The sequence below is a fragment of the Heterodontus francisci genome, chromosome 17 (assembly GCF_036365525.1).
Source record: "Heterodontus francisci isolate sHetFra1 chromosome 17, sHetFra1.hap1, whole genome shotgun sequence".
NCBI classification, from domain to species: domain Eukaryota; kingdom Metazoa; phylum Chordata; class Chondrichthyes; order Heterodontiformes; family Heterodontidae; genus Heterodontus; species Heterodontus francisci.
The window spans coordinates 31,934,337-31,952,179 of record NC_090387.1 but is presented as its reverse complement, the minus strand read 5'-3'; the positions used below and the strand labels follow the sequence as shown (position 1 = coordinate 31,952,179).

The window sequence follows — 17,843 nt, the reverse complement described above, 5'->3', positions numbered from 1 at the left end:
CTGTCTGGAACTTAGCAACACTCCCAGACAGCGAGTGACGACTTTGGGCAATTTCACTGAAGCATTCCAAAAAACCCTTCACCATTTCCTTCCATTACTCACTGTCTGTTTACTACTCTACAGCGAAAGCCAGGAAAGCCCCACAAACAGGAGGGAGAATCTGTATTCAGAAAAATCGCTGCTGTGAAAAGAAATTATAGCTAATTACTAAATGGTGCTGTTATACATTTTCGTTGAGGGTACCCCCACAAATTTGGACCTGGATAATCGCAACGTATTATGGCTAATCACTCGTTTATTTAGACAGAACCCACAGTATTTATTAGCAAACGTGTCAAGCTCTCCAAAAATACCAACATATGACACCCACCTTACCCTCACAATGTGGCCACCACTAGACAGGGTACTACTGCGCATATGCGCTACAGCTACGCCGCGATTGGCTGAGTAACTGACCCGTGAAGTTCGGCCGCGGCACCGTCACCTGACCTGATCACGTGCGACTGAGGTTAACGCTTTGATTGGCCGATTCGACAACTGTTATGGCAGTTTGTGTCCTTGAGCAGCCGCCGTTGGTGGAGTGCAAGATCGTGCTGACGTACTGAACCTTTATGATTCACAAATAAAACAGAAAATGCAGGTCAGGCAGTATTTGTGGAGAGATAAGCAGAGTTAACGTTTCAGGTGTGTGACCTTTTATCAGTTCATACGCAAGTGAAAATGAGCTGAAACGTTCGAAAGAGCATACAGGGCGTGGCCAGGCCTATGAGACAGATAAGAGTGCTATCACATGGCATGTACGAACCAATTAAATGGCTGAAGAAATGAGCCTTTGGACTGTGCCAATCACATGAGCCATTAGATAACAAGTCACGTGGGCAAAGATTGGACAGCCACAAGAATCAGAACTGAATAATGAATCTGATGAAAGGTTATTAACCTGAAACATTAACTCTGTTTCTCTATCCACAGATGCTGTCAGACCGGCTGAGTTTTTAAAAAAATTCCAAGGCCAGCATTTATTGCCCATTTCTAGAGTATTTCCAGTACTTTCTGTTTTTACTTAAGAGCTCACGGCGTTGGGGAATTTTCACATCGGCAAACTCTTAACTAGTGGGATGCTACATCTATATTAATGACTTAGATGAAGGGAGAGTATAATGTCAAATTTACTGATGACGATATAAAGATAGGTTAGTGGGCAAAAATTTGTCTGATAATTGAAAGATCCAGTTCATTGAGCATTGAGCTCACCACATGTTGACTGACTGACTTATAGGCACACAAGATGCATGGAAGGTTTGGGTAAAGTAACATTGAGCATAGTCTTAAGATTCCTTCAACTATAATGGTAATGAATTAAGCAGGCGTTTGAGAGAAAATGAATTGGCAAACTAATGAATTTATTTCCTAGCCTAAAGACACAGATGTTACTTGTTGCACTCCCACTCCAGCCAAGATTATCAGTATTGAGTGGGAATCGAATGTGTGACCTTTGTGGTATACATTGTCCTGTACACACAAGTCATCATCCACTGAGCTATTAAAAGGAGTCCAAATGTAAAAAAAAAGGCTGCAGTCTGCTGTTAGAGGATATAATGACAATGTTCCATTACATTGCTATAGTTTATTCAGTGACTCTTTATAGACACATTCACTTTAATACAGAAGTTAAACTGCATATAAGAAACAAATCTGGATGTACTGCAGAGTATAAAAGGCATTAAACATTACAATTAAACGTCTAGTTCTTCTGATATGAAATGATTTGCAGGGATGGAAGGTTGTTGCAAAACAAGAAAACTGTAAATGTCAGTATATTTGAAAGTACATTAGGCAGACAGTACACATTTATAACATCTAAAATGTACATTACAATTAAGTACATGTCTCTTCAGTATATTATTGAAAATCTCAGGGAAAGTAGAGAAAAATGAAACCTTAAAAACAAAAATTTTCAAATCTTCCCATCTCTGCAGCTATAAAACAGAATATTTTTACTGAAAAGGGGAAATGTGATGCAATCATTCTGTGATCCAAGCTGAACAGCACAGCTCCTATTCTGCTGAATGTTCATTTTCAGTTGAATCTGCAGGTTCCTTTTTGTTATCCTCTGGTTTCATTGCTGGGAAGAACAAGACTTCCTAAAGTAGCAAAATACAATGTGAAATTAACTTTGTAATATTACAGTTTTTAAAAATCTTTAATGATGTACTCGATCTCAGGTATAGCTGATTAACCAAACCAACTTTAGACAGCTAGTCACTGAACACAGGTTAGAAAAAAAAATAAAAACTAATGCTCTGTACACTACATCCTGAAACTAGCCACAGACAATTTTAAATATTGATGTTTTAGGATAACCTTTTAAACCAAGAGTTGGTTCCATTGTATTGTTAACTATTTTAAGGGGTAGTGGCTATGGTACTGGACTAGAAGCCCCAGAGGTAACTATATCTTTATTGAAGATTTGAGGCAAGTTCCAGAGGAGACAAGGCCATGAATTTTTACAGACCATTTGATGAATAAAAACTTTGTTGCCGAGATTGACAGGCCACAAGTTTATATTTGGCTGCTTGGTGTTCAGTTCACTGGACAGCCTGAAGTGGTCAAGAGATAGACACCCAGCGGAATCTCTGGTGTGAGGTGCCACATAAGGAGTAAGCAACAGTGTTTGATGATCAGTCTTATATTGAGGGTTAGTACCAGAAAAGCATCTGTTGTTTTGGCATTTTGGGATCAGTAAAAGTTTATAATTACCATAAATGTACTTATACTGAGTATAAGCTATTTTAGCTGTTTCCAATAAAGATGTGTAGTGAATTGATTGGCCGATTCGACAACTGTTATGGCAGTTTGTGTCCTTGAGCAGCCGCCGTTGGTGGAGTGCAAGATCGTGCTGACGTACTGAACCTTTATGATTCACAAATAAAACAGAAAATGCAGGTCAGGCAGTATTTGTGGAGAGATAAGCAGAGTTAACGTTTCAGGTGTGTGACCTTTTATCAGTTCATACGCAAGTGAAAATGAGCTGAAACGTTCGAAAGAGCATACAGGGCGTGGCCAGGCCTATGAGACAGATAAGAGTGCTATCACATGGCATGTACGAACCAATTAAATGGCTGAAGAAATGAGCCTTTGGACTGTGCCAATCACATGAGCCATTAGATAACAAGTCACGTGGGCAAAGATTGGACAGCCACAAGAATCAGAACTGAATAATGAATCTGATGAAAGGTTATTAACCTGAAACATTAACTCTGTTTCTCTATCCACAGATGCTGTCAGACCGGCTGAGTTTTTAAAAAAATTCCAAGGCCAGCATTTATTGCCCATTTCTAGAGTATTTCCAGTACTTTCTGTTTTTACTTAAGAGCTCACGGCGTTGGGGAATTTTCACATCGGCAAACTCTTAACTAGTGGGATGCTACATCTATATTAATGACTTAGATGAAGGGAGAGTATAATGTCAAATTTACTGATGACGATATAAAGATAGGTTAGTGGGCAAAAATTTGTCTGATAATTGAAAGATCCAGTTCATTGAGCATTGAGCTCACCACATGTTGACTGACTGACTTATAGGCACACAAGATGCATGGAAGGTTTGGGTAAAGTAACATTGAGCATAGTCTTAAGATTCCTTCAACTATAATGGTAATGAATTAAGCAGGCGTTTGAGAGAAAATGAATTGGCAAACTAATGAATTTATTTCCTAGCCTAAAGACACAGATGTTACTTGTTGCACTCCCACTCCAGCCAAGATTATCAGTATTGAGTGGGAATCGAATGTGTGACCTTTGTGGTATACATTGTCCTGTACACACAAGTCATCATCCACTGAGCTATTAAAAGGAGTCCAAATGTAAAAAAAAAGGCTGCAGTCTGCTGTTAGAGGATATAATGACAATGTTCCATTACATTGCTATAGTTTATTCAGTGACTCTTTATAGACACATTCACTTTAATACAGAAGTTAAACTGCATATAAGAAACAAATCTGGATGTACTGCAGAGTATAAAAGGCATTAAACATTACAATTAAACATCTAGTTCTTCTGATATGAAGTGATTTGCAGGGATGGAAGGTTGTTGCAAAACAAGAAAACTGTAAATGTCAGTATATTTGAAAGTACATTAGGCAGACAGTACACATTTATAACATCTAAAATGTACATTACAATTAAGTACATGTCTCTTCAGTATATTATTGAAAATCTCAGGGAAAGTAGAGAAAAATGAAACCTTAAAAACAAAAATTTTCAAATCTTCCCATCTCTGCAGCTATAAAACAGAATATTTTTACTGAAAAGGGGAAATGTGATGCAATCATTCTGTGATCCAAGCTGAACAGCACAGCTCCTATTCTGCTGAATGTTCATTTTCAGTTGAATCTGCAGGTTCCTTTTTGTTATCCTCTGGTTTCATTGCTGGGAAGAACAAGACTTCCTAAAGTAGCAAAATACAATGTGAAATTAACTTTGTAATATTACAGTTTTTAAAAATCTTTAATGATGTACTCGATCTCAGGTCTAGCTGATTAACCAAACCAACTTTAGACAGCTCGTCACTGAACACAGGTTAGAAAAAAAAATAAAAACTAATGCTCTGTACACTACATCCTGAAACTAGCCACAGACAATTTTAAATATTGATGTTTTAGGATAACCTTTTAAACCAAGAGTTGGTTCCATTGCATTGTTAACTATTTTAAGGGGTAGTGGCTATGGTACTGGACTAGAAGCCCCAGAGGTAACTATATCTTTATTGAAGATTTGAGGCAAGTTCCAGAGGAGACAAGGCCATGAATTTTTACAGACCATTTGATGAATAAAAACTTTGTTGCCGAGATTGACAGGCCACAAGTTTATATTTGGCTGCTTGGTGTTCAGTTCACTGGACAGCCTGAAGTGGTCAAGAGATAGACACCCAGCGGAATCTCTGGTGTGAGGTGCCACATAAGGAGTAAGCAACAGTGTTTGATGATCAGTCTTATATTGAGGGTTAGTACCAGAAAAGCATCTGTTGTTTTGGCATTTTGGGATCAGTAAAAGTTTATAATTACCATAAATGTACTTATACTGAGTATAAGCTATTTTAGCTGTTTCCAATAAAGATGTGTAGTGAATTTCAGCCTAAGCCACTTGTATTTATATAGAACTCAGCATGTTCTCACTTCACAACCAGTGAATTACTTTATAAGTGTAGTTCTTTGTACACAAATGCTGCAGCTAAGTTGTCTACAGTGAGGTTCCACAAAGAGCAAAAAGACATAAATGACCAGTTAATCTGTATTAGTGGTGTTCGTTGAAAGATGAATGTTTACAAGGACACCAGAACTCCCAGCTTTTTTTTTCCAAATAATATAGGCTCTTTCACAGCCACCTCAGTCAGCAGATATGGCCACGGCTTAATGTCTCATCCAAAAGACAGCACTGCTGCCAAAGCAGCACTCAAAGTGTCAGTCAAAAGGAACATTCATAGGGGTTGTGAGGTCTGCTTACAGGAATGGACCGTTGCACTGAACTCAATGACAGATAGGAAGTAGTGGTCAGTTATGGGCAAACAGGATTTAGCATGGGACAGAATATCTCCAGCAGAGGTTTGAACAAGATTTATGGAGGATGGGAGTCTAGCAAACAGTGCTTTACAATATTTGAGTCTGTTTGACTAAGACATGTACAAGGAACAGAATGAAGTTGAGGCAGATATAGGTAATGTCATGGAAACAGGACAAAGATGCTTGGTTATTGGATTGGATATGGGAATTAGAGTTCGGAAGAGGATCCGAAAGGGGTGTAAATGGTCTGGTTTGGCCTGACGTAAAGGCTGGGGAGCAAGATACAGCCAACTGCAATGGAGTGGAGTTCATGGCATGGGTCAAAGATGATGTATTTCCTATGAGGAGCTGGAGAAAATTTTGACTTATACAAAATGATTTCGACAAGCAGTTTCTTGGCAAGGGCATGTTGAGTGGTCAAAAGTGAGGGGACAGGTGTCATCAGCAGACATATGAAAGCTGACCCATTTCTCTGGGTGATGCTGGTTAGGGGCAGTATGGTAGATAACAGGGCCAAGAATAGACCTTTGGGGACTCTAGCTGCACATGTAAGAGAGGAAGAGAAGCCACTACTGGGGTGTTTTTCAAAATTTGTTCTCAGGTATCGATGATATGGGGAAGCCCACATTTATTGCCCAGAGTTGGCTTGAGCAAATGGTGCTGGACAGTCGACTTAATCCGCTGAAATACTTGCTACATAATTTTGACCAGTGACAATGAAGCACAGTGATATATCCAGGTGGACTGGCTATGTTTGGTTATGGAAGAGTGGAATCATACAAGTACAGTCCCAATAGACAACAGAGGAGAGGTAATAGGGGAGATTGGCTTGATCAATCATGAAGGAGAATGTGGAATGTTAATACACAATAATCCTAGAGGATATCACTTGTAATCTTGATTTGGGTCATTTTGGTATTACAAGAAATCAAACGGAGCTCTGGAAGAAATGGCCACGCAACTGGGAGACAACAACACATTCAAAGACCTTAAAGATTGGAGACAAAGCAGTTGTTGAGAGAGGATGAATAGATCAACATGTTTTTTTTGAGCAGGGGAGTGATGACAATCATTTTGAAGGAAAGAGGGACAGTGCCTGAGGAGAGGAAATCATTACCAGTACTTCAGACAGTATTGTTCAAAGGTTCTTATCCATGTTTTTTTAAAATACATTTTGTTAAAAAAATGTCTAACTTGCCTATAGAAAAGAAAGAAGAGTGGAAAGTTAATTTTATTGGAGTTATGAGCACATTTTATTTTAAATAGATCTGTTACTAAGAATTACGTTATCAACCAGTTACCAGATTTTTAATTACCCCTCACCCCTGCTAACTGATGCCAAGGACATTTCTACAGCCACAGAAATCATCCAGTACTCCACTCAAGTAGCCCCCCCCCCCCCACACAACAGCCACACATTCACAATTTCCAGCAGAGAAACTTGCTTATTTTCTTTCTTTTCTCCATAACCCAGGAATGCCAAATTCAATTGTAGCATCCTTCCTGCTGCTTCAGAGATAGACTAACTTAACAGATTTTGGTTTCAACTCTCAATCTGCCTGATCTATATGGCCCAGCAGCATACCAAAATAGAAAGAGCAATATTCAACCAAAATTCCAATGGTGAAAGAAATGACATACATTCAATTTTATAGGACATTATTGTGTTTTTTTTCAAAACTACTCGCAAAAAAGATACCTTGAGGTTTGACTTTTTGGTCACTTAAATAGTTTTGGACAATGTGCCCTGAAATTTTAAACCAGCTCTAGGACCCCAAATGTTCCCCTGGTTCAAGCTAGTTCTGAGACTAGAACTGGCTGTTTTAATTTTTTAAATAGAAAAAACCCCCCAAAACATTGCACTTACATTTTTTTTTTACATTAAGAAATCAGTTTACCTTGATATTATTAGAATTAGTCAGGAACATGGCAAGTCTGTCTAAGCCCATGCCCCAGCCAGCAGTCGGAGGAAGTCCGTACTCCAAAGCAATACAGAAGTTTTCATCAATAAACATGGCTTCATCGTCACCAGCTGTTTTAGCCTGCAGCAACGTTAATAAAAAGGTATTCAATGACAAAAGTGTAAAGGCACAAAAATCAAACGTATTTCTTTAAACATTCCCTTGACTTTAAACAAGATCAAATTTGCCAAATTAAAAACATGACACGGGTGCTTTGTCTAAATGGAGCCATAGGGGCAACTGAGAAAGTTGCTGGGTGATGAGCAGGCTAGCTCATTAGATTCATGGAACCAGGACCTTGCATCAGGTCATCTAGAGGGGAACGGGGGCAATCCAGCAGGCAGCTGAGTAAGATGGAGGGGTTGGGTGGGCCCAGTGCGCTGATGGGTTGGTGGATGAACAAGTGAGATGAGGCAGAGTGAGGCATTTTTCTGATTCTTTCTGAACAAAGAAGTGCCAGGCAGTGGGGTGGCACGTCTGGAAGAAATGTAAGGGAGCGATAATTTAAAAAAGGATTACTTTTAAACCCAGTTATCTATTTACTTTTAAGCTTATGCCAACAAGGTTGCTGGCTGAGACAAAGGTATTCAGTGAAATAGGCTGTTTTGCAGTGACTCAGCATGGCTTTTCTAAATTATTTCTCACTACACTATACACATGTATTTAGATTGTCAATGTACTGCTGGCTGCTAAAACATTCAACATGGAAAACCTCTATAGTGCCACCTACATGCAGGTTATTATTGACACTGTCATAATGCATTTTCCCATTGAGAAGGGACAGGAATATTTAATTATTTTTAAAAATGAAATCTTGCTATGCACTCAAAAATTTTAATAGTTATAAATGCAATTTATGGGCAATGGAATATAGAAGATATAGTCATGTCCCAACCATTATAACCAATACACATTTCCATTAATGAATTTAACCATGGAGCTCCATTCTCACAAACAGGTCTTACCAAAGCCGTATCAGACCCCAATGACTCACCGTTCTGCAAGCATGATCCGTTTGGATTTCTAACGATGTTTGTGAAGCTGGTAATACTATTAAGTTTGACAGAGTTTCACAGGCCTCCATTGATAGAGGTACAGTATTAAGAACAAAACCATTTAATTCAAATAGTTAAGTTTGGTTGCAATTAGCACCTTAACAAACATCACAATAATGACAAATGGAGAATTGTGCATTGCTGAGGTATGAATGTTTTTTGTAAATCCAGAGTTCAGTACAGTGAGGTCCTATTTTGCAACCCCAGAGCTGTTAAGTGGATTGGAGGTACTGTCTCAGGTTGAGATTCTATTACCATACTAATATTTTCAGAAAGTAATTTTTTGATATTTCTTTGTACTGATTAAGGCAAGGGGTGTCAGCCGTAAAAAAAAAAGGAACATTTGCTTTTTTTTTTTATAAATAAAAAAGGCACCTCTTAAAAGCTTCAAGAATTTCCCAGATCAAAGTAAAGCTCTCTGTACTCTGCCCTAGCATTATGGCTTAATTCAAACTTCAATACAGCACCTATGTTTTTAACTTCGGAAAGAGCTTGCCAATTCTGTAGTTAATTGTACTTTGAAAAGTGAGAAAGCTCCTTTCTCAGTTAATTGAAATAGTTTTGGTTTAAGAAAATAGAATCAGAGTTTCTTTTCTCTACATATCATGAATGGTACACTACTGGCACTGCTACTTGCAGTCTCAAGCTTAGATCTAATACAAATAGTCACCTTTGCCTGATCTTCAAATAGTTCTCTCTGTTTAATAGGATCATTCAATTCTGTATATGCATTGCAAATCTCCTTTCTCATAACAAAAAGTTCGAAGCGCTCTGTCAAACCCTTGAAGGAACGATGCCTAAAACAGATCAAAAAGCAAATGCATGTATATTTACAAGGTTATTGAACTAATATAAATAATTCACAGTCCTTCAAACATCTTGTTTTTACTAGTGGTATATCATTTAGGAACCATCAGTATGGTTTTTCTTTACATTAAGTGCTTGGCATCCCCTCCACCTTCATTCTAAATAATGGCCCTGATAATCATAGATTCATATTCAGAATTAAAACAAATCACACACTATTATTAGCAAACAACTGCCATTCAAATCATACACTAAACTGAAAATTTACAGTGGATGATCAAAATGGAAGTTACGTCCAAGTTTCAGTTATGCATCCTTGTTCAGATCTGCATTGATGAAGCATACATACCTGGATCATAATCTGCTCTGATTGAAATGCTGAAAATTTCCAGCCTTCCACCCAATAGCAATAATAGTAAGCTCCTGGGAGTGGCAAAAAGATATTTTAAAAAGTCCTAGGCGAATTCGAGGAAGTTACAACCATAGCTACCAGAAAGGACTTTCTGGTCTTTTTTTAAAAAAAAGCCATTGGCTCCATTCGGTCATCGCCCAGCAGCCTTGACAAAGGTTGGCAAATCCCTGAAGTCAACATGAAACCTGATAAAAGCTGAAAAAAAAAACACTAACCCTATATGCATCTCTAGTACGGACCTGGACACCAGATTTTACCCATAAATCTTACACAGGGTTACAAACTGCAGACAGCTGTAATGATTTAAATGAGCTGACTGGAGAAAATTGGGAGCAGTCAATTCACTGCTGTTGACTATCTTTGCTCCAACATGACTCAAATCATGCAATTGCACAGAAGAAATTTCCCCTTATATTTCCATTTATTTGAAGAGCACTGGTGAATGGAACACTTGGCTGAAAGACACAGTAATCATCTAATGTTATACTCAAATTGCTCACAGGCATTTTTGGCATTTAGAGCTGCTTCTTTCAAGACCCTCAGCATTAAAAGCTCTATTTAAATATCAGTGTTCATGTTTAAAATTAGATTTCCAAATATTTAGTGTTTTGCCGAGCCAAGCATATAACTTCAGCTGGTTATTGAATCTATTTGTCAGCACAACTTCTGCTCACCAATTTAAACAAACTAGAGGAACAATGGCCTGGAGCTTGCAGTCAGCGGCGAAGCAACAGCATTTGACGCTAACCTCAAAGAAAGCTGCCAACAAGGATCAGCAATCTCTGGAATGTGGATTTCACCTTTTCTGATGTTAATTTGAAACGGGAGAGAAGTTAAGGGGATCTCCAGGCATCCAGCAATGTGGTCATCAAGGACAAAGGTAAATAAGGGTACGGGTAAACAGTCCAAATTTACACAGACAGCAAACCAGGAAGTAAAATGCACTGATTCTTTTTCACTTAGTGATATTTTAGAGAACAAAATAAAGATTGGGGCATACACATGGGATTATGGTACAGACTGAAATATTAAACTTTTTTAAAAAGTGGAATTATCATAATGGAGAAATTTGACATTCCACAAATATACAATCAATTTTTCAGAGCCAGAGAGGTTGTTCAGCAGTAATTGAATGGCAGCATAAAAGTGGAAGTTCTCTTCAGTTTAATGATTTCCAATTGCAGTCTGCAGCAACTTCAACAGTGCAACCTATGGCAAAGCGCAGTCACCGACAGCAACATCAGGTTTTCCACGTTTAACTGCTCGTGTGCAGACTTCAGAAGTTGCTGTCAGTTTCAAAGGAGTAACGATGTTGCGTGCTGAAAGTTTCACTGCTCATTATGACCACAAAATCCGGGCCAATGTTGTAAACTGCAGTCTGCAACTGTAGGATCACTAGGCAATTTGACATAGAGGCACAACATTTAGTTCCTGGAATTTGACTTGAAGTTGGCTCTCCCAGCACTTATTTTTTGTTTGTTTGATCTAGTGATCTCCAGTCCATAACAAAATTGTGGATTCCCAATATATTTGAATAAACCAGCCTAACTGCAGCTCAAGTCCTAACTGTCGTGACCACCATAATTTCACGAGTTGACACAGGCTCATTTTAGCTGGACATGTCAAATATAGACAAGAACAAATTAGCCACTCTAGATATGTCTAGGGAGATTTAAGTCAGAGGCAGTTTATAAACTAAAAACATACTCGTAAAAAGACAGCACTATATGACTAGACTATCTGGTCATCTTTTCCAGTATTTTATATTAAAATAAATGATATGTTTGTGACAGAAAACCTAAGGCATACAAACCTCATGACAAATGAATTACTACACCACTGTAGAATATGTTTGTACTTGAGCGGGGGAAGTGGGATTTGGAGATGGGGAGGGGGGGTGGCGGGGCGCAAGAGAAGGACAGAGAGTCATACCACAAACGAATTGTGTATTATCTCCTCTCCCCACTTCCAAAAATTAATGAGTTTTAAGCACTGCCGAAATACAAATGTAGTGTTAGTCCTGGTCTGATTAGTCATAAACCTTACCATTTGGCCAGTGGGCTCATTATCTGAGGGTGATCGCAGATGAATGTTGGATTAATACAAGTAACCTCCAGGAATTCACCAACCAACTGAAACAAAATTTTAGTAATTAAAGTCAAAACTAAATTTGTTATTCAAAATATACTGCAAATCTCACAAACTCAGTAAAGCAGCTGTCCAGAGGTGGTGGCAAGCCAGCTTGTGTAGCACTCCTCGGGCTGAATTTTACTTGCTCCTCAACGCCGTGGGTCGCGGCAGGGGGAACCCATAAAATTCAGCAGGGAGAGGCCCACCTCGACCCCCAACACGAGAAGGGCCCGCCACATATTACCAGCGGCGAGGCCTTCATCTAAATATGCAAATTAACATAAATTAGATGTAAATTGACCGACCTGCAGGCAGCGGCTGTCCGACGCTGATTTTACTGCCACCATTTGTACCTCGCGGAGCGCGGCGCACTAATAAAATCCAGCCCCTTATTTCAAGAAATTGGGATTTAAGGCAAAGGTGCGGTAGATAAATGATTCTGCTTTTTGCATTGTGTACATTGAATTTACTTGACATGATCAATAAAAAGTGAGGGGAATGTCTGATGCAAAAGGAGGAGAAAAATTGACCACTAAAAAGAGCTGGAATACTGTAATCATGGACTTTAGAAAGCCTACTACAGCTTTTTTTTGAGAAACACAAATTGCACTTTCATTTTTTTGTCAAACTAGGAATCAGAACACATATAAAGAAGTTATTCTATCCCATTTATCAGTTAGTGAAACAACTTCTGATATCAATTCCGGTTTAATCAGGTGCCAATGATCCTTTGCCATTTTGTGCAGCTTCCCATGCCTGCACTACTAGCGGGAACAAACAAAGCAGTAAACAAAAAACACATAAAACTACTTGTTTAAATCTTATACAAAACACTTCATAATATGCCAAGCAGTAACACAATGATGATTAAAATATCAATAAATCGCACGAACGCTGCTCTTGCAGATTATTTTGTCATTTCAGTCACATCATTAGGCTCTTGACTGTGTGCCGACCTGGGGTTTCTTACTGTATTTTCAACTCCGTACCTTGTCCAAAAGCCTGGCTGTAGACCTTGGAGGTGAACATTCAACACCTTTCTGAATGCATACATCATCGAAGAATTTCCGGGCCTCTGTTTACATAAAATGAGGGGAGTTAATTTTACAGCAGGTGAAAATTTAACAGCACTAACAAAGAACATTTAAAAATTGTCACAAATGAAGTGTTTTGCTAATAATTTGTTTTTTGATTCATTCATGGCATGTTGAAAAGGGTAATTAGAGGAATACTGGGGCTGATTAGGGGCCAAAAAATAGGCTTGCGCATGGGAGTACCTCAGCCATGCCCACTGCTAACTGAGCACTTTGCATTCTTTATCAAGGAAGACGAAGCTACAAAATTCATAGCAAAAGAGAAAGTAGTTGAAATACTCAATGTGCTAAAAATTGATAAAGCAGAGGTACTAGAAAGGCTGGTTGTACTTAAAGTTGATAAGTCACCAGGCCCGATGGGATGCATCAGAGGATTGTGAAGGAAGTGAAGCCGGAAATTGTGGAGGTACTGCCACGATCTTCCAGTCCTCCTTAGATAGAGTGGTGGTGCCAGGAGGACTGGAAAATTGCAAATTTTACACCTTTTTTTTTTGAACATGAGTGTAAGAATAAACCCAGCAACTACAGTCCAGTCAGTTTAACATCGGTGATGGGAAAGCTATTAGAAATGATTATCCGAGACAAAATTAAGTCACTTGAACAAATATGGATTAATTAAGGAAAGCCAGCACAGATTTGTTAAAGGCATGAGACTTGGTATAAGTTAGGATATATATATATATATAAAAATAAATAAAAGTTGGATGAGCTCAGGTTTATGGAGGGTGGAAAATGGGAGGTGAGCCAGGATCCCATTGGAATATTTGATCCTGGAGGCAACAAACACAAGGATGAGGGCTTTCAGCAGCAAATGGCTGAGATAGGGGTGGAGGTGGATAATATTACAGAGGTGAAAATAGGTGGTTTTTGTGATGGAGAGGATAGAGTGAGAATCTCAGCTCCAAGTCAAATAGGATGCTATGGTTGCAAACCAGTTCGCAACCAGTCTGGCTCTGACCAGATCGTTGCCAGAGAGAAGAATGGAATCAGCAGCTAGGCAACAGAGTTTATGGCGGGGTCCACAACATGGGCTTTAGTCTTCTCACCGTTTAATTGCAGGGAATTTTGGCTCATCCAGAACGGAATGTCAGAAAAACAATACCTGACAACACAGACGCAGTGGAGATGTTACAAGAGGTGGTGGTGAGGGACAGCTGGTTGTCCTCAGCATACACGTGAAACCTGATGTTGTGATTTCGAAAGATGTCGCTGAAGGGCAGCATGTAAATGAGAAATAGGACAGGCCCAAGGATAGATCCTTGGGATACTCCGGAGGTAGCGGAGCAGGGGCGAGGAAGAGGGATGAACTGGAACAGATTCTCTGGCTGCAACGGGATAGGTAAAATGGTTGAACAAGCAAGGTGAGGTGCTGGAGGAGGATCGTGTAATTAACTGTCAAAGATTACAGAAATAAGGGTCAAGCTTTGGGGAGCAAAATAGATGAGCAGCTATCACACAACTGGCTATTTAGCTCTTCAGTAAAAACAATACTATTTAAAAAAAAACCTTACTCTTACCTTCAGTCTCGTATTGATCAGCAGGTGGAAATTTTACTCCCACAATTTTCTCCAGATCTGCTGTCAAACTGACACGCTTGAAAGGTGGCGTAAAGTCAATCTCATAACTTTGACCCTCAGGTCCGTCAGGATGGTACGTGATCTTGTAACTGCCTGTGACATGCTTGACCATCCCTACAGAAACAAAAATTCACATTCGTGTTCCAAAAAGATTTGATCCAGTTCAGTGCCAAGTTAGCTTATTTGTTGAGACAGCAGTAAGGACACTGCAATTTGCCTCTGTCCCCGAGATATGGGAGAAGGGAAGATGAAAAATACAGCCAGATTTGTCACTCCTGATCATTATGCAGTACTTCCTGCGAAAGGCCTGCTACCTGACCCGAACCCAACGCTGTGTCGGGTTGCAGTTCCGGGTCCAGCATTGGGTTGGGTCGGACACACTCTATCACAGATAAGTAGCTCCGATGTTAATTTAATTTTTGAACTAGAAAGGTAGTTTTGTTAGTTATTTTAAGCTTGTGCAGATCAGCAAAGTGAAAAACAGAAGGTAAGTTAACGGATGGTTGGGTCGGGTTGGGCACGGGAAAAAATGGAAGGACTTGGGCCAGGTTTTTTTTTGCAGACCCGAGCAGGCCTTTAATTCCTGCTAGAAGAGTGCAGGTGTGGCTATCAGATAATGACAAGATAGAGCTAAACTTCAATGGGTCCCCCACAGTTAAAAAGCTCACTAACACTCACTGTTGAGACTCACTCACGAAGATGGTCACTTGGACAGAATAACAGTACGAGAGTTGGAGACTGTGGAATTATTTTCCAGCAAGAACTCAACACCTTTGGGATACGATGAGAAGGACACAAACTAGGGTAACATCACCAGAAGGCAACAATCATTCTTTTTAAGGTTTGTAACATAAAGCTATTTACAATATTAACAAATGCAATGAGTACACCACTAAGTATCATATTACTAACCTGAAAGAAGTTTTTCAGTGATTTGCATCAGGTCATTATAATCAGCATAGGCCATGTAAAACTCGCATGTGGTAAATTCTGGATTGTGAGTGAGATCGATGCCTTCATTCCTAAACTGGCGGCCAATTTCATACACTCTGTCAAGACCTCCCACAACCAACATCTGAAAAGTGAACATACCTTCTATTTAAGGAGATTTTCCTTGGGTTATACAACAGCCAAATGAAATTATTATTGCTTTCTACAAGTTAGGTTATAACTCAAGAACCACAAATTGCAATCACAGATTGTATATTTATAGCAAAACTCACTCTTGGACACCAGGTAGTATTTCAACAAGGGAGAAGCTGAGCAGAATACTGTTTATAGCATTTAATATGATGAGTTTTTTTTTTAAAGTACTATTTTCATTAACATTTATTTTTAAATCTATCCTTTCATTTTTAGTTTAAAAGCACTATTATGAAAACCTATTCATCTGCATCTTGACACTTTCCACAATGAAAAATGTAACAGTTAAATAAATTACAAACTGATTGAAAATTTATGAAACAAAACAGTGCAATTCAAATTTTATTACATACATCTGAATAAATAGTACACAAAAATATTCATACTGTTATTGTCTTTTGCATTAAATGAACACAAGCTTCAATATACTCAAACCAGTATAGGTTTCCAAATAGTAAATAATGTTTTTCTTTATTCGTCCTGGGATGTGGCATTGCTGGCTAGGCCAGCATTTATTGCCCATCCCCAATTGCCCTCGAGAAGGTGGTGGTGAGCTGCCTTCTTGAATCGCTGCAGTTCTTGAGGTGCAGGTACACCAACAGTGCTGTTAGGAAGAGAGTTCCAGGATTTTGATCCAGCAACACAGTGAAGGAATGGCAATATTAGTTCCAAGTCAGAACGGTGTGTGACTTGGAGGGGAACATGCAGGTGGTGGTGTTCCCATGCATCTGCTGCCCTTATCCTTCCAGGTGGTACATGTTGCAGGTTTGGAAGGCGCTGTCGAAGGAGCCTTGGTGCGTTGCTGCAGTGCATCTTGTAGATGATAGATACTGTTGCCACTCTGCGTCGGCGGCGAAGGGAGAGAATGTTGAAGGTGGTGGATGGATGGATGGATGGATGGATGGAGTGCCAATCAAGTGGGCTGCTTTGTCCTGGATGGTGTCGAGCTTCTCAAGTATTGTTGGAGCTGCGCCCATCCAGGCAAGTGGAGAGTATTCTATCACACTCCTGGACTTGTAGATGGTGGACAGGCATTGGGGAGACAGGAAGTCAGTTACCCGCTGCAGAATTCCCAGCCTCTGACCTGCTCTTGTAGCCACAGTATTTATATGGCAGTTCAGCTTCTGGTCAATAGTTAGCCCCTCAGGATGTTGATATTGGGGGATTCAGCAAAGGTAATGCCATTGAACATCAAGGAAAGATGGTTAGATTCTCTCTTGTTCAAGATGGTAATTGCCCGGCACGTGTGTGGCACGAATGTTACTTGCCACTTATCAGCTCAAGCCTGAGTGTTGTCTAGATCTTTTTAAAATTTTGTTTTTAATTTTATTTATTTTTTTTATTTTTTTATTTTTATTTTAGCGATACAGCACTGAAACAGGCCGTTTGGCCCACCGAGTCTGTGCCGACCAACAACCACGCATTTATACTCATCCTACATTAACCCCATATTCTCTACCACATCCCCACCATTCTCCTACCACCTACCTACACTAGGGGCAATTTACAATGGCCAATTCGTGCTGCATCTGGACACAGACTGCTTCAGTATCTTCAACTCCTTCTCCCATGTTTTGTTGTACCATGTTAATAAGGTATACACATACAGACATGTAAATTTGGAGCAAGGAACAGTTAATTTACCATAACATTTTATTAGTTATCAGGAACGCAATGAAAATGTCTCTGCACACAACCTCTTTTTTATGCCAGTGCATAACTGATCAAATTTTTATCTGCTCATGGATGCCCAGTTTTGAACTGCTAGATCGGTTCTGAATCTATCCCATTTAGCATGCTAGTACAGCCACGCAACATGAATGGGCGGTGTCCTCAGCATGAAGATGGGACTTAGTCTCCGCAAGGACTATGCAGTGGTCACTCTTAGCAAATCTATCATGGATAGATGTATCTGCAACAGGTAGATTGGTGAAGGATGAGGTCAAATGGGTTTCTCTCTCATGATGATTTCTCCCGGTTCAATGAGGAGAGTTGGAGAGCATGTCAGGAGCAGCACCAAACATACCTAAAAAAAGTTACCAACCTGGTAAAGCTAGAACACAAGACAACAAGCATGCTAACTTGCTCAAATATAGAAACAAA

The 17,843-nt window shown here is 39.4% G+C and overlaps 2 protein-coding genes across 8 annotated transcripts in view; both read right to left on the bottom strand.

The window, feature by feature from the left end:
* The window catches only part of adat1 (adenosine deaminase tRNA specific 1), a 34,842-nt gene extending 33,338 nt beyond the window's left edge, over window positions 1–1,504 (bottom strand). For 4 of the 6 annotated variants that reach the window (XM_068049212.1, XM_068049216.1, XM_068049217.1 and 1 more), the window contains exon 1: window positions 371–442. In XM_068049212.1, coding sequence (XP_067905313.1) covers window positions 371–417 — 47 coding nt within the window. In that variant the 5' untranslated portion in view covers window positions 418–442. The other 2 variants (XM_068049215.1, XM_068049214.1) reach the window with 2 other exon arrangements.
* A 2,388-nt stretch (window positions 1,505–3,892) lies between these two features.
* Window positions 3,893–17,843, bottom strand: part of kars1 (lysyl-tRNA synthetase 1) — a 38,036-nt gene continuing 24,085 nt past the window's right edge. For both annotated transcript variants that reach the window (XM_068049211.1, XM_068049210.1), the window contains 7 exons: window positions 15,510–15,672; window positions 14,538–14,711; window positions 12,916–13,001; window positions 11,843–11,928; window positions 9,248–9,374; window positions 7,460–7,603; window positions 3,893–4,450 (listed from right to left, as the gene is read on the bottom strand). In XM_068049211.1, the coding sequence (XP_067905312.1) occupies window positions 4,364–4,450; window positions 7,460–7,603; window positions 9,248–9,374; window positions 11,843–11,928; window positions 12,916–13,001; window positions 14,538–14,711; window positions 15,510–15,672 (867 nt within the window). In that variant the 3' untranslated portion in view covers window positions 3,893–4,363. The remainder of the gene's footprint in view (window positions 4,451–7,459; window positions 7,604–9,247; window positions 9,375–11,842; window positions 11,929–12,915; window positions 13,002–14,537; window positions 14,712–15,509; window positions 15,673–17,843) is intronic.